Source organism: Cyprinus carpio, chromosome B10, assembly GCF_018340385.1.
Source record: "Cyprinus carpio isolate SPL01 chromosome B10, ASM1834038v1, whole genome shotgun sequence".
Classification (NCBI taxonomy): Eukaryota; Metazoa; Chordata; class Actinopteri; order Cypriniformes; family Cyprinidae; genus Cyprinus; species Cyprinus carpio.
Window position 1 is genome coordinate 12,465,472 of NC_056606.1, and position 24,331 is coordinate 12,489,802.

General features: G+C 34.5%; 1 protein-coding gene across 3 annotated transcripts; it reads right to left on the minus strand.

Moving 5' to 3' along the window:
• Window positions 1–1,353: 1,353 nt before the first annotated feature.
• Window positions 1,354–24,006, minus strand: postna (periostin, osteoblast specific factor a). Of its 3 annotated transcripts, none has more exons than XM_042732562.1 (26): window positions 23,801–24,005; window positions 22,814–22,912; window positions 18,774–18,838; window positions 18,113–18,270; window positions 17,743–17,907; window positions 17,034–17,180; window positions 16,761–16,902; window positions 13,431–13,643; window positions 13,153–13,287; window positions 11,437–11,585; window positions 11,133–11,269; window positions 10,581–10,711; window positions 10,351–10,481; window positions 9,160–9,262; window positions 8,895–8,962; window positions 8,712–8,757; window positions 8,556–8,588; window positions 6,359–6,805; window positions 5,513–5,572; window positions 5,134–5,226; window positions 4,007–4,066; window positions 3,866–3,925; window positions 3,720–3,782; window positions 2,295–2,381; window positions 2,173–2,214; window positions 1,354–1,978 (listed from the first exon to the last, which is right to left on the minus strand). In XM_042732562.1, exons 1-26 carry the CDS (start codon window positions 23,917–23,919, stop codon window positions 1,926–1,928), a joined length of 3,006 nt encoding a protein of 1,001 aa, XP_042588496.1. In that variant the 5' UTR covers window positions 23,920–24,005; the 3' UTR covers window positions 1,354–1,925. The 3 variants fall into 3 exon arrangements, with proteins under 3 accessions (XP_042588496.1, XP_042588497.1, XP_042588495.1); XM_042732561.1 differs by having other exon boundaries at window positions 1,355–1,978; window positions 5,507–5,572; window positions 23,801–24,004; XM_042732563.1 differs by lacking the exon at window positions 2,295–2,381 and having other exon boundaries at window positions 5,507–5,572; window positions 23,801–24,006.
• Window positions 24,007–24,331: the final 325 nt, after the last annotated feature.

The following is a 24,331-nucleotide window of genomic DNA, read 5'->3' on the forward strand; positions in this document are numbered from 1 at the left end:
ACGAATTAATTTTACTTGGCTGGAACAGCAGCTACGCTAATTATGTCTCTATTTGTTTCTCTGCTTAACTAGGTAACTAGGATTTACACAAGCTCCAGTCTGGATCCAGAACACCTGAGAAGAGATGATGCCAAACCCCTCAGAGGACCTCAGATGATGCTAACCCAGAGACAACATACAGAACTACCACATTTTGCTCTAAGTTTGATTGCATAATTGCTGTTAATAGTGTTAATCGTCTGTTTGTTTACGTCTTTTATTGATTTTTCTGAACATTTCTGCCGTATACACATAAACTGACAGTCACCACTGATAAGCTACTACTAAATATTGTAGAAACTTAATTTTCTGTAAAGTTGCTTTGCAATGATCTGTATCGTAAAAAGCGCTATACAAATAAACTTGAATTGAATAAACTTGAATTAAGAAATATTTTGAATTAATTTTAATTTTTATATTTTCCATTTTCATTTTAGTTTTAGTTAAAGGTTAAGAAATGTTGTGTTTTTGTCTTGTGTATAAGTTTTAATATTTCATGTGTATTTATATTTTATATAATAAGCACTATATTAAGGTTTTTATTTAATTTCTATTAACATTTATTTCTAGTAACAGAAATGTTTATTTTTGATTGTGGATAAATTGAATCAGTATTTAGTGTGATTTTACCAGCTTTCACACCAGTGCAATTAATGACCAGCTTTAAACTGGATGATAGTGTGTCACATTCAGTTTAAAGAGTGTATATACTATCTAAAACAAACTTGACAAGGTTATCCTCCCAACGAAGTCTGGGGCTTCAGATTGTTTATATTAAGGAGCAAAGCTTTATTTTTTCAGGCGTAAAGACATCCATATGTCTTTATGTAAAGGTATGCATGCTGCTACATAATCCCCTATGTCAACATATGTGTTTCTTTAACTCTACACTGTTAGTTTTTGCATTCACTTCATGCCATTTTTGACATGCTGTTTATCTGGAAACAAGAACATAAAGGGATTAACGTTGTTAGCTCATACTAAAGTCAAGATGAATAGCAAATTGACAGCAGAATGTGTGGAGACTGAGAATCAGTCACTTCAAAAGTGACTTTGTACTTGGATATAAATGGTTGGTGATGCCTATTATCATTAAGCTCATCATTAGCAGTCACTGCCACCATATTCATGAAGTATATGATGAGAATGATTGCTAATGATGAGCCATAAAGTCACAGTGCAATGTCTCAGGACAGTTCATACTGTTGTTCAGTATTTATATGATTCATCAACTGAAATAGCTGCACCACATATTAAAAAATGAACAGACAGGTCACAGTTTTTTGGACATAATTAGTAAAATCACAAGTAGAGGTGCTATAAACAGAAAATATTTTATTTTATTTTTTAATTCCATTGAGGCTTATTTCAATGTGATGATTTGAATTTCTCATAAAAACTCATATTTAAAAAAAAAGAAAAGAAAATGAAATTAAAAATGTAGATGAACAGAAAATTAGAAACAGATGGAAAGTTAAAAGCTGCATAATTCAAAGTAAACTCAACAGCCAAAGCTTTGCTGATCCTTACAGATAAAAATGCATTCATGTCCCTGAATGCAAGCACCACAAAATATCATGTGCACGACAAGCTCAATGACAGGCTCATACAGTGTATATATATATTCAAAGAAACAATATAAACAGCTTAAAAAACAAACAAACAAAAATGACCAATGTCTCTCTTTATAACCACCACCATTTCAAGTACACCTTATCTGAGTTGAAGTGGGGTGTGTGCCACATAGATCCAAGATATTACTGCATTGGTTTGTAATGTGTAAACATTCAATGCGGTTTGACGTAACAGTGTATTTGCAGGACAAACACACTGTCCTACAACACTGTCTTTCTCTTTAGCTGGATCTTCAGGTAGGGTGAGCCTCATTAATTTCTCTGTCTGCGTCTGGAGTGACGCCTGACCACTCTCCGCCTTGGTCCTGCATTTTAGTCCACAAACACACACATATAAACAAAGCTGTTCTAGACATTTATGGTTAATTTTCCTCTTTATATTATGAAAGTCTGTATTATGGTAAAATTGCATATTAGAACAAAAAGATGCTATACTAAAATGTATACTGTAAGTGTCTTAATTGATACACAACAGATGTTAAGAAGCTGAAACACAGACCTTGTGGTTGTCTGCTGGCAGCTCGTTTTTTATAACGGCCCTCTGAGGAGAAAAATAATTAAATTAAACCTTGGGCATTAAATCTGTCCTCATATTATTCACACAGTTGTGAAAGCACTAACCCTTGATGATTCTGGTGATTCTTTCTGATTCTGTTTCAAGGAGGTCTGGACTGTCCTTGAAAGATATAATCTTTGAAAAATCTGGTCCTAAAAGAATAATAATAATAATAATAATAATAATTCATCATGTATGCATGTATAATATGAAATCAGATATTATGATTTTTATAATTATAATTAATGTAAGTGAAGCCGGTTACTACACTCTAAAAAAATTTTGCTTTATTTTTTTTTAACCCAAATGATGGGTTCAGCCTGTTGGGTCAATTTATTGGATGGTTTTTAATATTTTTACCCAGGTGCTGGGTTATTATTATTTTTTTTTACCTAAATGCTGGGTTCAGCTTGTGTAATTTTATTGGGTTATTTTTAATATTTTTTACCCAGCTGCTGGGTAGTTTTTCTGTAACTTAGCTGCTGGGTCATTTTTAATGCTGGGTTATTTTTTTGACCCAACCGCTGGGTTGAGCCTGTCTCAGAAGAAATAACCCAAAATTAAAGTCATTGCACATACTTTTTGCATCCTACAGAAGAGAGCAGTTCTCTGCGCCGCCACCGATTTGGGGCACTTCTTCAGTGAAATAAAGGTTTGTATACAGTTTATTTCAATTATAAAGTCTTTAAAGTCCTGTAAATTATATTATTTTACACAATGCAACATAAGGACGAGATGTCAGTCAGGTGCATCAGCAGCGGTTGTTTCGCACAATGGAAACACCTTTTGCCTTGCATAACATTAATGGATTTTATTCATTATAATATTGACTTAAATTTGATTTGATGTTAAAACATGTTCTCTAATGTCTGTACTGTTTGTATATGGGCAGGTTATGGAGTCAGTCACAGCATCTTTCAGCTACGAGTGAAACGTGAGGCCACAGTGTGAAGTTCACAGCTCCTCCGCGAAAAGCAGCCCTTCATCGGCTCTGAGAATTATCACTATTTCAGTAAAAAAGTGATTACTGAGAACGGCTGAATACACTTAAATTAAAATGTTACTTTTAAATGTTACATATTTTATTTCTAAAGTGCATGTTGAATGAGTTTAAATGTGTGAAAAACTGTAAACTATGCTGTATTTACCCAAATAAATTGAATTTGTCTTTTGTAAATAATAAATGTTCATCTTTTGATTATTGCTGTTGCCTCTAGTAATTCTGTAGTAAATTTTTTTAATTTCCTGTTGAGTAAAAACATTAACCAAAGTAGTTGTGTTCTGTCCAATTTTTACCCAGCACTGGGTTGCCAAATAACCCATGTTGGGTTGTTTTTAACCCAGCATTTTTTAGAGTGTAGAAAGAATAGAGAACACACTCTCAAAAAAAAATAAAAAATAAATAAATAAATAATTTAAGGAATAAAAACTTTATAAATATTTAAATATATATAAATATATATTATTTATATATGTATATAATTTCTTACCTTCAATTATCTGTGGTTCTGGTCGAACTACTCTGGTAACAGTGGTTTCCCCATCTGGTGCACCTTTGAATACAAAAAGATGAATATTTTATTTGGTTTGAAAATTTAAACTGCATCTTACCTCTGTTTGATGTATTGTATCTCACCGCTTATGATCTGAGGGTCTTTCTTAATTACTCTAGTAAACGTGGTGAGCCCTGGTTCAGCTAAGCAAAAACAGAAGTCAATATCACAAAAATCTGAGCAAAACTTAACTCACATCATATCATCATTTGATTAGGCCTTACTTTCAACAGCCTGGACCCCTGGTTTGATTACTCTAGTTATGGTAGTGATCCCTGGTCCACCTTTGAGAACAAGGAGAGATGAGAACAATGGATGAACAAACCTCTGGGTGAAAGTCAAACCAACCATGAGCCAAATCAGTGAGTAATAGTCAATAATGAAAGCCTTAATCTTACTTTAGCTGTACTGCTTAAAGGTTCTAAAACGGATTCTTTCTTTTAGCTGAATCATAAGTGTGATCTTGCCAAGAATGAATCAAAACCATAGAGTACGGAGTTAAACCAAGAACATCTGGAGCAGAGCCATGTGTATGAGCCATGGAAAACCAACGGGGCTTTATTCTGTTACGTAACTAGAGATTGTAATCCATGGGCATAAAATTAGACAGACAAACAAACATTAAACAATACTAAACGAGGACGAATCACCGCATTCACAGCTGCTCTCAATAAAAATGTCAAGCTCTTTAGGAAGCTACAAAAGAGTCTTACAGATCCCAAAGCCGTTCACAATCATAAATCACATTAATGTTTGAATCAGTGGCATAAAAAAAAACAATACGGGAAAGAACATGATTATTGCATATGCCAAGGATTATGGGTAAAAGTGTTTGGCAGGAGAGAAAGACATATGTGAAGAATTTATGCTAAAGGGGAAGATTTAAGAACAGTCTCTTTTTTCAAATGTAAATGGCTCACCGATTCAGTGCCATTGAGTTTGATAACCCTTTATATACAATTATATACATAAACAAATTGTATCCAATTGAAAATGTTTTTTTTTTCATTAACTGAAATAAAGCTGAAATAAAATAAACGACAAATGAATTACATGAAACCTAAATTAGAAAAGCTAAACTAAAACAGAAAAGCACATAACAAAAACATTAAAACGTAAACTTAATTAAAAGGAATTTAACATTTAAAAAATACTTTACTAATAAATAAATTATATTTATGTAATATATATAAAATAACACTATATTTAAAATAACACTAAAAAGAGTCTACAGTGTAGTTAATGTCAGAGAAAGGGCAACTTTTATCATTACAGCAACTCTGAGGCTTAAACATAGCCATTTATTATTAATATGTCAACTATAACTCATGCGAAACTCTCTTGGACTAACCTCCCTGAGTGATCGCATCAGTGATTTGTTTGATATCTTTCTCCTGGAGCATGCGTACGTCACCACTCTGAAACGTCTGCACCTTGGTTACATCTACAACACATGGACACACAATGTTTAAGTGTTTTATCAGACAGAATATCAAAAACTACATTGTTTACAGCCATTCTGAAACAAAGTAAACTGTTAAAGTATTGGTAATTTATAGAATAGACTTGAACCTGCTGAGTGTCTCTTTCTAATCAAGTTCTTACTGCACAAGAATCGGTTTTCAAAGGTTTGATAAAACCAACTGGACATTCTAACCCAAAAATACAATGTACATGATGTACTATACAACAGATAACCAAATAAAGCTGTTAAAATTAATAACCTTCACCCATGATTCTCTTGATTTCTTCCTCAGCGTCAATTTCACCATCAGATGAGGCACTGTGAGCTGAGCAAAAATGGCAAAAAAAAGGGAACACAAAAAAATAGAGGTTTGTTATTTTAAAATTAACCTTGCTACTTAAAAGAAATAGTTCATCCAACAATTAAAAAATCACTTGTTCACCAATGAGTCCTCTATAGTGAATGGGTGCCGTCAGAATGAGAGTTCAAACAGCTGATATAAACATCACAATAATCCACAAGTAATCCACATGATGCCAGTTCATCAATTAATGTCTTGTGAAGTGAAAGCAGTGTGACTGTAAGAAACAAATCCATCATTAAGAAGTTTTAACTTCCGTCACTTCTGTCTAAAATCAGTCCATGATCCATAATAACGCTATATACAGGTAATAATCCTCCAGTAAAAAAGTCTATCCTCTGTTGTCCTCTCATATCAAATTCAACCAGTTTACAACTGCCTTGAACTGTTATCACTCAGTTTTTTATTTCCTTGTTCTGTTATGAATTCAATATAATGCATTGAGACTTAATGAGGAATTTGTTACAAACATGTAGCTTTTCACAATACATGAATTAATACACTGGAGTAATGTGGATTCATTGTGGAATTTTTTTTTTTTATGTTTTTTTTTTATGTTTTGAGTCTCATTCTGACCGCACCCATGTACATGTAGAAGATCCATTGTTGAGCAAGTGATCGAATGCTAAATTTCCCCAAATCTGTTGCAGTGAAGAAACACCCTCAAGCCACCCATGAAGCAAATGAGTTTTCAGCAAATTTTCATATTTGAGTAAACTTTTCCTTTAATCTAATGAAGTTTGGACATACTTTCAATGAGCCTTGTGACCTGTGTAATAGACGGCTTTCCTTCATTAACTTGTCTAACTTTGTTGATGCCTGGTTCTCCTTCAACCACTCCTTTAATTATAGTGATGCTTGGATCTCCGTTAGTCACTCGTGTAATTTTGACGTTTGGATCTTCAATCACTCGTGTAACTTTGGTGATGCTCGGATCTTCTTCAATCACTCGTGTAACTTTGGTGATGCTCGGATCTTCTTCAATCACTCGTGTAACTTTGGTGATGCTCGGATCTTCTTCAATCACTCGTGTAACTTTGGTGATGCTTGGATCTTCTTCAATCACTCGTGTAACTTTGGTGATGCTTGGATCTTCTTCAATCACTCGTGTAACTTTGGTGATGCTTGGTTCTCCTTTGATTACTCGTGTAACTTTGGTGACGCTTGGTTCTTCGATCACCACCTTGAACTTAGGACCTGAGGGAAAGGTAGAGATCCCATCAGGCGGCATGCGAAGACCATGACATTTTCAAAAAACTTCTCAGTATTTGTGAAAAACCAATTATTTAGGAACATTTTTCTTTCTGGGTCTTTTTAGGTACTATTATGCTGATTAAATTAAAGTTAGATTTGTTTCCAATGGTTTTGAGTCCATTGTGCCATTTCTCCTTGCTGCTTGTACTGATATGAATCACAAGCAAATGATCATAGATGAGCATGGAAGTCTAAGCCAATCATTAATAATCACTGGCACTGTCAGAGCTGTTAATGAACACCAGACAGGCCTTTCTTTCTAGACTCTGCAACAAGGGTCATGTTTCGTGCTACTGCTGGATTCATAAAACAAAAATTTGGATAATCTGCCAAAGATGAGCTAAGACATAGTGCACATGGAAGAACTGGCTGTGGATCAGGATTATAAGGTTTTTGATTGCAAGCTCAGCTCAAATGGTACTTTGTGTTTTACGATGGAATTCAAACAGTGTGAACAGATGCATATAAGAAACAGCTGTACAAAACAAAACTACATTAGAGACAATAACCCAAATTAGGGATCAAAGTAATAAGCAATCACAATAAAATCATTTTTGTTTAGTTCAAAGGTGCTGATAATGCTAATAATTAAAACAGTTGTGCTGCTTAATATTTTTGTGGAATCTGTGATTTTCTTTAATATCGAAAGAAAGCTCAAAAGAGCAGCATTTATCTGAAATACTAACCTTTACTAACATTATCAATATAAGAATCATTGCTGTGTTTTTATCAATTTAATTTGTATACCTGCTGAATATTAAGTATTAATTTCTTTAAAAAAATATCCCCAAACTTTTGAATGTTTGTATATACCGTATAATATAAACGTTTGACACAATCAGCATTTAATCAACCGTTGACCCATTTACTTTGACATGATATTGATTCTACTCTGTGTGGTTTTAAAGACAGCTTGGAACCATTGTGACGCACAGATCAGTAAATGAATGACACATGCAAATGTTAGACTGTAACATCGACTTATTAAATTTAGCCACACAAAGACTCCAAATGATTTGACTTTCATTAGTCCCATCTGTATTTCATTTAGAACTAACTTTGTCATTAAAAAGATCTTTCATGGAAAAAGTTTGTCTATCATTTACTAATAAATAAGAGTCCCACTATGGGATTGGGCCTTTTACAGCATACCCTCGCAAAGCTTCTGGCAATTCTAGACTCGATTTATCAAGACATATGATTGTAAAGTTACATAAAAGGATTTACAGTTTTAGCTATTGTCAGTATATTGATATTCCATACTATAAAATTAAAGTATTGGATGAACCAATGTTGGGCTCTGACAATTATACATATTAGCTGTACAAAATTGTGGGAGTTTAATTTGATGAAAGCCAGAGGAGATGCCAATGCTGGTCCCAGCCAACAGAATAACATGTGCTAGCTCTCCTCTGGGGCTCTATGAAGAATCGCTTTTCTTGAAATGCACCTAAGGCACAGTTCAAGACTGTTGTATTGGATAATGATTGCGCAAATACACAATTTTACAAATAGGCTACCAAAAAGTGCTGCTGGGAATAATCGGCTGGCAGAGAAGGACTTGCTTGAGGAGCTCAGTATTGCAAATTAACTAAATAAATGCTAATAGATGTAGAAAAGGGGTAAATGGATGAGAAAAAGAGTGAGCATTTGGAGGTCTTACATAAAATAAAGTAATGCAATAATGTACTACCTTTCTCAATGACATGTGTGGTTATAGTCCTCTCTGCAAGGCGAAACACAATATTTAGTAATAAAAAGCATTTTCCGTGTAATCCACATGCCTCTGATAATGTTATTATGTTATGTGGAACATAAAAAGAGAAATGAGGGATGAAACTGAACTTACTGATGAATGTAAGTGGAATCTCACGATAGGTGTATCCAGATACAAACTACACACAAACCAAAGCAAAAAATAGAACAAACTGATAAAACTGGTATGTGTGTTTGTTCGGTGATGTACTGGACTGTAGTGGATCTGTTATATAATGGGAGTCGGTGTTCAGATATGATTTATGTTCTGCTGTACCTTCAGCTGCATGTATTTGATGAGTCTCCTCAGCAGAATCAATATGTCTTCACGGCCAACTGGCAGATCTGTGAAATGCAGTCAAATTCTTTATTAAGCTCTAGGGGCTGTGTCTTATAGCTCAGGAATTTTACAGTTATATAAAAGAGGAAAAACCAGGTATATTGAAGATAAAGACCATCTATGCAATTGATTTTGATGGTAAACCTCCCTTCAAAATATGACATTTGAAACATATATTCACATATAGTGCATGCTAATTCACCTTGAGGATATAATATGGTCTTCACTACATGAACCACTCCATTGGATGCCATAAGATCAAAATCTGGAACCTCCACTGAATTAACATGGATGGAGTTGTTAACCTGAGAATAAGATGGTGTTAATCATTAAATTACTTTTTTATATATATATGTAAATTACCAGTATGTAAACAAATGAGGAAATTATATTTATATATATTTAATCATTAAATTACATATATATATATATATATATATATATATATATATATATTTATATATATAAAAAGACATACATACATAAAAAATAATAAATACAAATAAATAAAAAATAAACAATGTTGTTCTCAAAGATTTATTTAAGCCTAAATGGGATGATTTTATAAAACCCTTTGAAACATACAGACAAAGAGGACATCTTATTAAGAGGGCATTTCCTTGTTTTGGCTCTGTTTGTGAGATATCTGTATATAAAGTAGATTTACATTTACAGTGCTGATATCTGTTTTTGAAGGAAGTGTCTGGACATTAGGAGACCTATTGCTTTTAGAGGGAGTTACGGGTAGAGGTTGTTTCTGAGATTTGAGCTGTGTTTGACTGATACAGTAAACTGTCTGGAAGTTATGACGTTACCACTGTAGCAATGCTCCAAATACACGCACAGAAATGTCCTATGTCATAGACCTTCAGCTATACACAAGCACAAAAAGAGAAATGTTCTTAGCCCTAATTAGGATGCGATGATGTATTTTTTTATAATCATGTCAGCTTCATACTCAGTGTTAACCTGCTGGTACGTTTCCTGCAGGATTTACGAAAATGTTCTGGATTTGGTTCATGGAATTTTTTGAGAACAGACACAGGAAATTTATGCTGCGTCTATTTGCATTGTCTGACGATAACAGCATGTCAGGTCCTTCCTCTCTTGTGCTACCAAAATATTAGTACTGGCTCAAATTTAAAAGTCATTTTTTCAGTCTAGAGTTTTATTATGGAGTGTGCAAAGGACTTTATACATTAATCTTGTAACTAAAGCTAATTATGGGACATCTTTATTATAATCACTGTTGGGATAATGCCCACATTTGAGGAAATTTCTTCATTTTCACTAATTACAGCGTTTAATCAGATAAAGTTGGTTTGTGGTTAGTGCCTAAAAAACCTGACTGATAAAAGATTCTATCTTAAAATAACAATCCCAGTGTACTTACAGACAGCACTTGAAGGTTGTTGCCCTGAATGGTCTTGAGAAGATTAGTCACTCCACCCTCCAAGCCTCCATTAATAAAGACGCCATTGCTAAAGTGGTAGAGCAGGATCGCCCTGAGGGCGTTGATGTCGCCTGGATAACAGAATAGTCATGATGTCACTGTGAGGAAACAGACCTAGCAAAAGTTGGACATCTTCTAAAAAAAAACAACATGGAGAACAGAAGGTTTACTTTTCAGAAGAGTGATGTCTTCCTCTGTCAGGGTGCCAAAGGCAGTATCTATAGGAGCAAAGAGTGTGTATGATCCCTCCTGCTTCAGTAGATCTGTCAGTCCAGCACTCTCCATCAGAGCCAGGAAGATTCTGGAATAATTCAGCCAGTCTATGAATTATTTACGCTTGTAATAAATAAAAAAATAATTTTTATGTAATATTTTAATATAATTTTATTTTACATTATAGTATTTTAAAATGCTTTTTTGCTCATTATATTTTATTTTGATTATTTTAATTTTAATTACATGTAGACAGTGTCCTGTTAAATTATAAATGATAATTTTTAAAAAAGTAATTTTTTAAATGTTATAATTTATAAATAATAAAAAAGAAATTATTTAATTTTTTTTTTTGGAAAAATAATTATAATTTATAATTATTTTTTCCACTGTATTTAATAAATTAACCCTTTTTTTACATCTTATCGTGTAAAAAATTACTTCTTTACAGTTTAGATAATAAAACACTTGATAATAGTAATCAAATGGAGTCATGTTGATAATCTCACTTGAAGCGTCCGTCTTTCAAGAGCAGCTCATAGATGGTTGTCTCGGGTGGCTGGATCAGTGATCGCATGAGATGAAGGACTCCGTTACTGCCCTCTCTGCTGCCTCTGACCATACATGCATTCTCAATACACACAGCCTAAAACACACACATAAAAAAGAGAAATAAACAAGAGTATAAAATTTAACTGCCTGCACAGTAAACATTTAAAAAGTGCTTGTTTTCACTCATGGAGTTTACACAATAATTGTTTGCAGGTCCTCAGTCTTTCACTAATTCTCTTTCTCTAAGTCTTTTTCTCTCACCGTGCGATAAATGAAGACTCGGAGGAGTTTTCCTCCCAGGGTTTCGAGAAGCTGGCCGCTGTAGAGGTCACTCAGAGAGACCTTGCGTTTCACAATGTGGTTTTCTAGAATAATCTTGAGGAGACGCTGATCCATGGACATTGTCTCATCTGCATGACAGGTGAAGACGCTTTAAGTTAATGTGACATTTTAACCAGACTGTGGCGCATTTAGAAATGTACCTATATTGACTACAAACTGAAGATACAAATGATATATTTTTCATCTTTCATCTATCTATCTATCTATCTATCTATCTATCTATCTATCTATCTATCTATCTATCTATCTATCTATCTATCTATCTAACTATCTATCTATCTATCTATCTGTGTGAGTGAGTGAGTGAGAGCGTGTTTGTCTCTCTCTTTATATATATACATACATATATATGTCTATATTGTATTACATCATGATTTTGTAAAAATTTTTTGAAATTATATATACATATAATATAATAAATATAACAATATATAAACATAAATTATATCAAATTAATAAAATAATAAGTACATAGTAACATTTTAAATATTTCTCATTAGTTTATTTAGACCTGCTCCAAAAGAAAAACCAAAAATGAAAAACAGACTCCTGGTGAGTGCTCACAGTTATCTCTGCAGAAATGTCCAGTATTTTGGTCGTAGAGTCTACGACCAAAATACTGGACATTTCTGCAGAGATAACTGTGAGCACTCACCAGGAGTCTGTTTTTCATTTTTGGTTTTTCTTTCGGAAAAACCAAAAGGGGTTTTCAAACTGTGGGTCGCGACCCACTTGTGGGTCGCAGAATGGAGCAAGGTGGGTCCCACAGTCACTTGGCTGCAGCTAAATTTGCGTTTAAATGACACACACACTCACACAGTTCAATCTAGGGCTGCACGATATAGCCTACCAATATTAATTACGAATTGCAATATCCTTAATGTGATTTTCGAATTGCAATTAAGTCCGCGATTTAAAACATACGTTGCGTGTTTTGAAGCACGGGCGCGCACGAGTTGTAATTACAGTGAGGGTCTCAGAGCAACGTCATTATTAAAAGGTTCAATCGGTCCGCATTATTAATGAGAAAAAAACTCGCTCACTTCAATGCGCTGTATTCTGCATGAGATTGCATACACCAGAAAATTCAAATGTTACGGAAATGGTTTCAGGTAGGCTATGTTCATTCATTTCTATCGTCTGTTTGAACTGCACTGTTTTCGTTCGGGAAACAGACTGTAAAAAGCATTTCACATGCAGGGCATAAACGTAGGGTTAATTGTAACACTACGAGATTTAAACATTTCCACATAACAAAATTTACAAAATTTCGCAATATTTCCTTGACATATCTCTATATAGAGAAAAAAAAGTTCAAAAATCTTTTGAAGATATTGCTGACCATTTATTTAACCATTGCAAAAGCAAATTTCTGACTGAAGTAAATTTGTCATCTCGTTTTTTAGTGTTCATTTAAAATGAGATGCATCTGTTAATTATTTTTACCTATTTCACAATTATTTTAATCTCCAAACTGTTTTAGATAGTTCTGCTTTACTTCTTATGCTTTCCTAAAAAAGTGTTGGATTGTGCACCGCTCTCCCTTTGATTAAGACATTATCTCACACACACCAAATGGAAAGTGGAATGGAAAAGTTTGGGAACCACTGTCGTAGAGTCATGAGGTCAACTCACCGGAGAAGGCTCCATTCAGTGGGGCAAGAATGGTATATTCAGTTTCAGACTGCATGGCGGCAGACAGGCCGAGCTCAGACACCATGTCACTAAAGATGCTCTGAGATTTGCCTATAAGCTCCATCACCTGCTTGGCTGCAAGACAAGACACACACTTATCACAACTTTAAATGATTTAGATGTTGTATCAGTGACAATAAATTTGTATATTTTAATATATAAAAATGTACAACATAAGGATGTAAAAATAAAGTCAGTGGGCAGGTACAGAGTCTCACCTGAGTCAGGCATGAGCACCTGGTTGATCAGATGAATGACCCCATTGCTGGTGACAATGTCTTTCTTCAGCACCATCTTGATACCATTGACTGTAAGGCTCTCGCCATCACATCCGATCTCAATATTACTGCCCTCAAGAGTCCCATAAACAGAGCCCGCCATAATGGCCTCAGAGCACTGCACTGAGTTCAGGAGATGGTACTTCAAAAGGGCTTGAAAAATAAACAGACGAAGAGAGATGGACAAAGTTTAAGCGATAGATCGAAAGATAAACAGTGTGCTCACCTGAACTGTTGAGATGTCTTTATCGTCACAGTCCAGTAAGCACCAAGATATAGACCACTATAGAAAAAACACAGAAGCTCATGTTGTCCAATGGGACACTTCCCAGCCAGTTCTTCCTGTGCGGAGGTGATGTGGTGGAGAGCTGAGACTCTTACATCAACTGTGATACCACTTTCCCAGCAGCTGAGCTTATTTCCTGCATCTGTTTAAGCTGTACATGTGTGCTGCAGTCTGACAACTTTAAGTGCTTTTCCAAACCAAAATCCAAATCAAAACAAACTTTTTAAGACAGGTTCTATTCATCTGCACTTCTAAACTTTACCACATGGGCTATTGGGTAACAGTTGGCTGTGGCATGCATCATGGTACTCTCGTGAACGTGTGTTGAAGACTGACATGGAGCCAAAATTGTTGAATAAAGATTATATTTGTTTTCTTTGCGCACAAAAAAGTATTCTCGTAGCTTCATAACATTACGGTTGAACCACTGATGTCACATGGACTGTTTAAACAATATCCTTACTACCTTTCTGGGCCTTCAACATGTCAGTTCCATTGCTATCTATGCAGGGCCAAAAAGCTCTCGGATTTCATCAAAAATATCTTAATTTGTGTTCCGAAGATGAACAAAGATCTTACGGGTTTGGAACGACATAAGGGTGAGTAATTAATGACAGAATTATCTTTTTTGGGTGAACTGTCCCTTTAATTGGTTTGTATTTCTCCCTTATTAATATAGATGTGAATATAATGATCCTAAATGTGAACATTCAACATTTTCTGAAATATTCCTAAACAATTTATAAAACGTCTGTATAAACAAAAATGTTCTTTAATGCATCTTTCTTTTTAAATTTCCACTTCCATATATTATTATTAGTGCTGGGCAATGATTAATCGCGATTAATAACATCCAAAATAAAAGTTTTTGTTTATATAATATATGTGTGTGTACTGTGTATATTTATTATGCATATATAAAGACACATACAGTATATATTTTGGAAATATTTACATGTATATATTTATATTCATATAATTTATAACGATATAATATTTTTCTCAAATATTTACATGCATATGTGTGTATTTATAAATACATAATAAATATACATAGCACACACACATATATTATGTACACAACAACTTTTATTTTGGATGTGATAAATCACTATTAATTGTTTTCAGTAAATAATTAACATAAATTAATTCATTTCAGTGACGTACTAATTAAACAGCAGTTGAATTTTAGCTCACTTTTGCATAATATGAGGCCCCGGGTTCCCATGTTCTTAAAAAAAATTGGACATATGTGAGAATTTTAAAAGCATGATTTCTAGACATGAAAAAGTGATGGAAATTAATACATTTAAAAAAATCTTAAGAGGTTATTTCTAAATTTACTATATGATTTTGTCAAGCTCTAAAATATTTTGCTAGAAGTACTGTTTGAGTAAAAAAAAATCCTGTACCTCAAATGTCAAGAGCATTAACCCTTCTTGAAACATTTCTTAAAACTTCTGAAATTAATTTCTTATTAAGATATTGCCACTCCTAGTTTCTGTAAATGAAAAAGTTTGGAAACAAGTTTTTTCATTACAGCAGAAATGCCAGAAATACCCTGGCCTAAATGGAGAGCTTTTGATTATTGTCTTGGACAGTCGGGCCTTGGAGTCAAAAAGGTTGAGAACCACTGCTAGGGTCCTGTGGACATCATGTACACATGCGAGCAAAGTCCACAAGACCACAGGTCCACATCAAGTGAGCCATTTGGACAGGGCCACAGATCTTGTAAGAGCCAGAAGTGATGTAATGCTGACTTTATACATCTGTGTGGTCTTTCCCTTCTAGATGCCTAAAATGAGGCATGCTAGAAAAATCCAATTTAAGTAGACAAAATACACAAGAAAATCAGTCGGTGTGCCGTAGGCCTTGAAACCAGAACACTAATGCCTGATCTGCTCTAATGATTTGCTTTTTTCACACAGCATTTACATAAGTGAGGCCTTGAGATAATTGCTCTTAGAAGAACTCAATGTTTACTTCAAAGCTAGTCTTTGCTTTTGCATATAGGTCTCGACATTATTTTCTTTTAATGCTTTTTCTATAATGATAATCTCATCCAAGAAGGTCAAACAGATCAGATTTGTAACAAGACCCTCTTTTTTTTTCATGGGGAAAACCAATTTCATCTGTTACAACGCTTACGATTGTCTGACCGCAAAAATCTCAAACTTTTTCACCAGAATCAGATGAAGTATTTTTCAGCATCTAAGCATTTCCCATCAGAAAGCATTAGAGGTCTTGACCAAACTTGGTTTTGGATCTTCGATTGGCTTTGGCCAGATCTGCTGTTTGCCCGCCGTCTGAGAATGTGCCACTGCTTGGATTGGACTGCATTTGTGCAGTTTACTTAAAACACGAGGCTGCTAGTCTTTCAAATCTTTCAAATTCATTATGTACATGTTTTGTGTGCACATACACTGCTGTTCAAAAGTTTGTGGTTGGTTGGTGAATGTTTTTGAATGAAGTCTTTTATGCTAACCACACCAAGGCTGCATTTATCTGATCAAAAATACAGTAATGATGTGAAATATTATTAATTACTATAATAATAATAATATATTATTATTACTATAAAATAACTTCTTTCTATTTGAATATATTTTTAAATATACTATATTCCTGTGATGACAAAGCTGAGTCATTACTCTAGTCTTCAGTGTTATATAATCCTTTAGTAATCCTTCTAATATAGTGATTTGCTGCTCAAGAAACATTTAGGTTATTATCAATGTTGAATTAATTATTTGAAATAGAAATCTTTCGAATCATTATAAAAGACTTTACTATCTCTTTTGCTCAATTTAATGCACCCTTGCTGAATACAGAACCCAAACTTTTGGACTGAAGTTAACTGTGATGAAACCACAATAACAGTATTGTTAATATCTTTGTAGTGCATCAAGACTCCATCCACCTCAACACGAATCCTTACCTTTATTCTGTCTAAAAGATGTTCTGTGGTTGTGCTCTATGTTTACCTTGAAGTACAGTTGTGTCACTCATAAGTCTCTCAAGGACATCACTGTCTAGATTTTCAAAGGCCTCATTGGTTGGAGCAAAAAGTGTGTAGTGTCCGGGCTCTGCCAGTTGACCCAGGAGACCTGAGCTCAAAGCAGCTGTCTATAAAAGACATTACAAACAACATGTTTTCCTAAATCACTCAAAAGTTTTTTTTTTTTTTCAAAAGTTCAGAAAGCTTCCAAAGAGTTTTCATCATATTTGTTTACAAAACCACGGGTATGATAACATACATTTAGTGAAGTCAGATCATCGTTGGATTCGATCACATCCTTGATCGTTTGGCTTACGACGCTGATGACCCGATCAATGACATGCACAACTCCATTAGTCGCCACCTGGTTGCCGTGAATGATCCTGGCACAGTTCACAGTGACAACCTGCAAAATTGTTGAAAAAGAGTTTAGTGACTTTAAAACTGTAGATGAGGATTGTTCATACAAAAATTATTATAGAAAATATTTTGGAAAATATCTGAGTTTTTAAATGTTGTTTTAAAATCTATTGCCCTATATGCACACAAAACAGTTAAAAGCTCTACAAAAAATCTTTTGTGCTCCACAGAGGAAAGAAAGTCTTATAGGTGCAAACAATGTTCTAATTGTTACCTAAAACTAAAAATATTTATAAAAATTTGAATATAAAAATAGTTTTTGTAAATTTAATAAATCTGAAATAAAATTTTAAAAAGTTATTTAAACTAATATAATTACAACGACAAAACCTGAAATTAAAATAAACTTGCTTAACTAAATATACATTAAATCTATTTAAAAAAAATGACAAGCACAAAACAAAATTACTTCAAAAAGAAATAAAACGGAAAATATGTCTTAAAACAAGCTAAATCAAAACATTTATAAATACTACAACAATATATAAATAATACATAAATAGCATGGTTTCATATACACAATGAATTTGAAGGGAAAAGAAACATACTCCATTTGAGTAGTGATTGATATAGAGGCCTTGTTTGTTATACATGGACTCTATGGTCATATCATTCTTCAGGTCCTTAGTGAGAAGACGTTTGTTGACCATGTGATAGTGGAGTGCATTGTAAAGCTCAGTGTTTCCACTGCTGACCAAGGAAGCTTTCAATGCCTGGAAACAGAGAAACAATTCTGTCAGCACTTTGAAAAAAAAAAAAAAGATAGCGTGACAGCATATTCCTCAATTTATTTCTTTTTAATAAGTTCCAGTCAATGCTTCACTTCTTAATAACACGCACATTTGATCACCGATTTAAACATAGCATGCAAATACTGCAGCTTGAATGAAGTAAAATGTGGCAGGGAATTTGGCTCACAGGATCTAACTCCTCCCAGGCATCGTCACTGGGTGCAAACATTGTGTAAGATCCCGCTCCCTCGAGTTCTTCCCTCAGTTTGGATTGATCGGAGTATTGTTGGGTGATCTTGGCCTTCACCAGATCCAGGGTGCCAAACACAGTGTCAATAGGAGCCACTGGGTGGGGGAGCGAAATTTAAAGGAAATAAACAAAAGAGTCTCAAGCACAGGATAGAGTACTGTAAAGAGAATTCTTTCGCATGTTGTGAACCATGAATCCTCGTTCAAGACTAGCTGTGGCTCATTAACCATTAACATGTATAAGTACAGCCAGCTGGGTCAAGATTTTGTTTAGAGAACAAAAGCTACACTAAACTCATACCCAATGAATAACCTGACATTAAATCTAAGCAGGGCCTTAAACTGATGTCAAATGTGTGATAAGTGTCGGTACTTAACAATTTAACAGTAAAAATAACCATATGTGTTAACCTTTGGCATGTGCGCTACAGATATGATCACACCTCAAAAATTGTGCTGCTTGGAAAAAAATACTATTCGAAAATCTATAGTTACCATGCAGAATGCTGCAATAACCATATAGCAACATTCTAACTCCACTCAGACTAGAAACATCTTAAGAAAATACATTTCTATTGGTGAAATGAATGAATACTGACCTGCAGGGCACCCTTGCTTCCCTTCTAACTTCATATAACCTGGACAGCACTCATATAAGACCATCCTGCAAAGAAAGAGTCAAAATATTAAACTGATGTACATCATATTCAAATGATGTTGCTGAGATGATAACTGTCTTTGGTGGCTATAGAAAATATTCCTACCAAATTTATTCCATTGATATAAAATGGAAGGAATTGACAAGTCCTGAAAACTCACGTGATAAATTATTTAAGCATGTCTTGTTCATTTTTAAATGTATTCAGATGTGTCTTTTTCATATAACACGTTTGCTTAACCATCTGGACTTTTATCTGGATTTGTAATTGATTTATAATTTTTTTTCTCTAACATTTATGCAGTTTTTAAAAACTGAATTGCCTCACAAACTTCTGGAATCAATGTCTACCAATAAGACATTTACATAATCCACCATCATTATATTAAGACTTAGAAAACACAATTTAATGAATTAAAAAAGATTCCAAAAGACCCTCTCTTTAAACTTTCAATTACCTAAAAATATTCTAATATATTACAATAAGATAATTTCTCCTTGGAATGTTGACAGTAAATCTAAACCTCAGATTCCACAGTATCACCTCATCGGCAAATCCTCGAAGATTTGACATAATAAGAGTGCAACAACCCAAATCTGAGCCAACCCTAACAGAGAAAGCATACCGTCTGAAACGTGTGAGGTCACCTGCCTCTGGGATGTTTTGACAGTATGATTGATGTTTATTTTTAGCAGTAATTTCAACTGGTATCTCTAATAGTGTATCTGGCATGCAGTGGGGAAAAAATTTTATTGCTCAAAAGGTGGCTCAGGTGGTCTCAGTTAGATTTCATGCAAGTATCAACTTTGTTTTAGATGTTTCTCATTAAATCCCTTAGGGAATGTAAAATCTGATACAAATGAGAAAGTAGCAGCCAGGCATATGTTATCAAAAATTATTTTTCAAGTGCAAGTTCTTTTTCAAGTACAAGTTTAAACTGAAATCTCTTAACTTTTGGCAAATATGAGCCCAGGAGAGATCCCTCCTGCAACTTCAGAGGAGAAAGATTTGGATGTTTTTCCTCATGAAAAATAAAAAATAAAAAAATCAGTTAGATTAAAAATAGAAGCCAGATACTTTCAAAATTTCTCAATTTGCACTTCATTTAATCTCAATGATGTCTAGAGATGTTGAAATGAAATGTCATTTAAAAAATAAAGTACAGTAATCCTTCTAAAACATGTTGTAGGTATGTGAGAAAAGGCTGGTAAAGAAAACAAAATCTCCTTTCCATGCTAAATATCTTAATTTGTGTAAACATTTTTTTTTTTTAAATCTAGTTTAAGATCATTTTAGATATTTATTAAGAGTAAACACTGTAATTTGAATGTTGGCTTGTAGCCTAAAAGCTGTTTTAATGCACTAAAAAAGAGGAAAGAAGCTTTCTAACAGCTGTCTGCAGATGCCGTGAATAAAATTCTCCCATGACTAATGTTGTTCCTCACTGGTTTTAGCGAGAGATCTGTGGCTTTGAGAATTATCATGCCATGTAGGCCTGCTGTTTGTCAGACAGCGATATGGCTGGAAGCACGCACCTGACACCACACAGATTCAATTGCTCTGTTTCTCTTTTTTATCATCATGATAGCATCTGGAGGCACAGACATTGCAGCTGTGGAGGAGTTCATCCCCTGACACTGAACAATGTTCCCAGTGTCAGTGAAGGAAGGAAAAAGGAAGCCAGCGGGACCCCTGAGAAAGGCCTGACTCAAATTTCCCCAGAGGAGAGACAGCAAGCTGGGCAGCTCCGGACCTACTGCTGCCCAGGTTTTAGTCAGGGGGAACTGGTGCGAGACTCCAGGCAGGGGTGTTTAGTGCTTTTATTACTGACCTCCCAGTAGACACATTTTAAATTTCTTTCATATGTTTCCTACAGTGACCAGAGGGACTGCAGCCATATATGTTGGAAGAAATCCAGGAGAAAAAGGATGACAATTTCACAGGAGATTGATTAAAGTTCTCAGGAGACTCATTGTAAATCTTTACACAATAATTCTCTATAAGCCTCTCATGAGAAGGTTAAACTGAGGACAACAATTATGAAATAATTTAAAGCTTAAAAAAAGAAGCTGAGATTATATTATTTGGTTTCTCTCTTCCAAAATCAATGTATGTCTGAAGACTATGGTATGAAGAATCGGGCCTTTCTGGACATGCTGCTGCACGATTAAATGCACGCACGCACACACACACACACACACACACACACACACACACACACACACACACACACACACACACACACACACACACACACACACACAAAACCAAACACACTGAGACAACACCCATACAATTGTACAGTGGCCGCAAAAAGGACAGCTAATTGTACAATAGTACAATTGGACAATTAACCACATCTAAAATATATGAATGTATTATATTTTTTGTATATATTATATATCTTGTATATATGCTTTATATAAAAGGTATTATAAATTCATATCTATTTTTTTAATTTGAAAACCTTTTTGCTGCTTAATATGTAGAAACCTTGACACACTACCATTCAAAAGTTTGGGGTAAGAAAAAAATGTAAGAAAATAAAATTAATAAAAGAAATGCATACTTTCATTCAGCTAGGAAGCATTAAATTCATCAAAAGTGACAGACATTGAAAAATTTGTAAATTACTAAGTTTATTATAAGATATGTTTACTTTCATTCAGCTAGGGAATGCCACTGGAGAATTTACAGAACACTCACTAAAAAATTTAGCTTTTTCATCACAGGAAAAAATTACATCTGAAAATATATTAAAATAGAAAACATCTCTTTTAAATTGTAACCACATTTCTCAATATTACTGTTTATTTTTTATTAAATAAATGCAGCCTTGGTGAACATTAAGAGACCTCTTTCAAAAACATAAAACACTGTGTGTGTGTGTGTGTGTGTGTGTGTGTGTGTGTGTGTGTGTGTGTGTGTGTGTGTGTGTGTGTGTGTGCCTGATATTCCCTATAGTTTAGTTTACAAGGACAGTAAATTTTGATGTTATGGGGACATTTTTGGTCCCATGAGGAAAACAGCTTATAAATTATTCAGAATTATTATTATTATTATTTTTTGAAATCTAAAAATGCTGAAAGTTTTGTGTGAGGGGTACGTTTGGGGGTAGTGTTAGGGTAAAGGGAAAAGAAAATACAATTTGTACAGTATAAAAACTATTACGTCTATGGAATGTCCTAATAAAACATGGAAACCAAACATATGGAGATACCAACGATCAAAAAAGAGAATGACAGAAAAAATATGCACAATCCTACACAGACATTTACTGAGGCCAAAGGTTTTTTTCTTTTCTTTCACACTCAACAGATCTCTGCCAGTGGAAAGGCTGAGTTGAGCCTGAAAAGTTTTGCCTGCCAATTACTAGTCACCAGTCCCTGAGGCCTCCATCACAGTCTCACAGAGCCCAGAAACACCCTTACATCATCCTCTCAGTGAACATGCAGTAAATTAGTGTGGCATTTCTGAAGAAAACAGAGAGAGAAGCCAGTGGAGCGACAATAAACATGTCATAGTCAGCGCACATGAGCTGCGGTTTATCTGCCATAAACAAGTACAGTAAGATGCACTCGGCTGACAGCTGTTGTTTTATCCTGCTGCGGGCTGGGAGAAGAGCTCCAAAGTGTAATATGTTTTTGTATCATAAATCATATTGCTCTAGGGAGTATTTTTTGCTGTGGACCAGCTTGTTTTGGCAAAAATCCAACTGTCTTAATACAAAACAAAGAACAAAACCGATCTGTATAAAGACTACAAAACAGCTTCAAATGCTTCTGCTTCATTCACTTTCCCTGAACACACCCTACAGCACTGAACAAGCCTAACCAATCTAATCCATCACCAATATGACCCACCGTCACCTTTAGAACTACAGGTGCTGTGTCCAGGTGACCCCTGACCTCTAATAAGTCCGTGGGCGGAAACCTCACAAAACCAGAGAGGGTCAGAGTGAAAAGCGATGGATAACTTACGCCTTTTTACCACAGATGGATTTGTTATACCAGTTCCTGCATGTGCTGAAGTATTTTTTCTTAGTCCCCATGACCTGCTGTAAAGCGCACACATTGGGCCTGGAAAAGAGAGCGGAGGGAGCATATGCATTAGAAAAAACCCTCTGGGGATGGTTGATAACTGCATACATGACAGACTTACAGGCCACAGGGTGTTCAATTAGGCAGGTGATTATATAGAAGTCCTGACAAATTACTTTAAATAGCTGACTGAAAATTGCTTTTTAGTCCTTTTATGTTTTAGAAATGTATGGTTAATAAATAAAAAAGATTCAAATATTCAGCATTGTTAAATTATGTTGATGACACAGATTATATGTGTATGTATATATATATATATATATATATATATGTATGTATATATATATATATATATTAGAAATGAGAAATAATTAGAAATGTAACTTTTCAGCTTCAGCTTCAAATACATGCACATGTTTTTTATTTAATACATTTTTTTTAGTTATGTAGATATAACTTAAAAGAACATAGATTTATACTGTGTATAAGATAAATATAAGACTTAATATGAAATACAGTGGCAGTGTGAGACTTTGTGAAAAAGTCAGTTTTGTATTTTCTTTTTTTTTTTTAAATACAATTTAATGTAATTTTGCAATTTCATAAATTTTCCATTAAAATCATTACAAATCTACATAATCTGAGTGAAAGGCAAAAAAAAAAAAAAAAGGTGTCAGGATGATTTGAACAAAGGTTCTAATGATACATTTCACTAATTTTCATACAAATTAGTGTCCAAGAAACGGTGCAAAATCATTTAATGTATCATAAATTTTCTCTGTTTAATGTTAAAGTTAAATAGCATTCCCCCCCAAAAATCCCAGACTTTTAATATGTAATTTTACATTTGCCATTAACAGTTATTAAAAAAATCTGACCACCTTTTCCCAACCAGCAAGGTGAACCCTTAAAACAGTCAACCCTTACCCTTGATTCTTAGCCCTGATGCGACTGTGTGTGACTATCTTGTCATAGGCTGAAGACTCCACCTGGTCCAGGGAGGACAGCGCCAGGATGGTAAAGGTGGCCGTGAACAGGAGTATCATACTGGAGTATCCCCTGCAGATCAAACCCACTGAAAAAACAGAAGGAATGGGAGCGAGCAACAGGGAACCGGCCTTTATAGCAGCCCTCCCCTTCTCTTTCTGTCTCAAACACACACACAATGACACACTCACGGAGATTAATACAGAGAGAGAATCAACCTGCATCCTATGGATCCGCCCCCTCCGTGAGAACCCTGCACGCCTAAGAAGGACCTTCTACATTAACAGAGACAGAAAAGAGAAGCAGAGGCCCTTACAATAGTATGATATCTGAAAATGTTTAGGTGCATTACATGTAAAACATCCACATTGTATGCTGAATGTTTTAGATGCATTTATGCACATATTCTGCAAACATTACACTTTTTTATCATTACAGCTCAGTATAAATCTTTATAAGTGTCAGAAAAAA

Coding starts and splice junctions, on each gene's coding strand:
- postna (XM_042732561.1), bottom strand. CDS start 23,919: ATGATACTCCTGTTCACGGCCACCTTTACCATCCTGGCGCTGTCCTCC. Junction 18,271..18,773: donor GAAGCAAGGGTGCCCTGCAG/GTCAGTATTCAT, acceptor TCCCCCACCCAG/TGGCTCCTATTGACACTGTG. Junction 3,783..3,865: donor AGACCCTCAGATCATAAGCG/GTGAGATACAAT, acceptor TTGTATTCAAAG/GTGCACCAGATGGGGAAACC.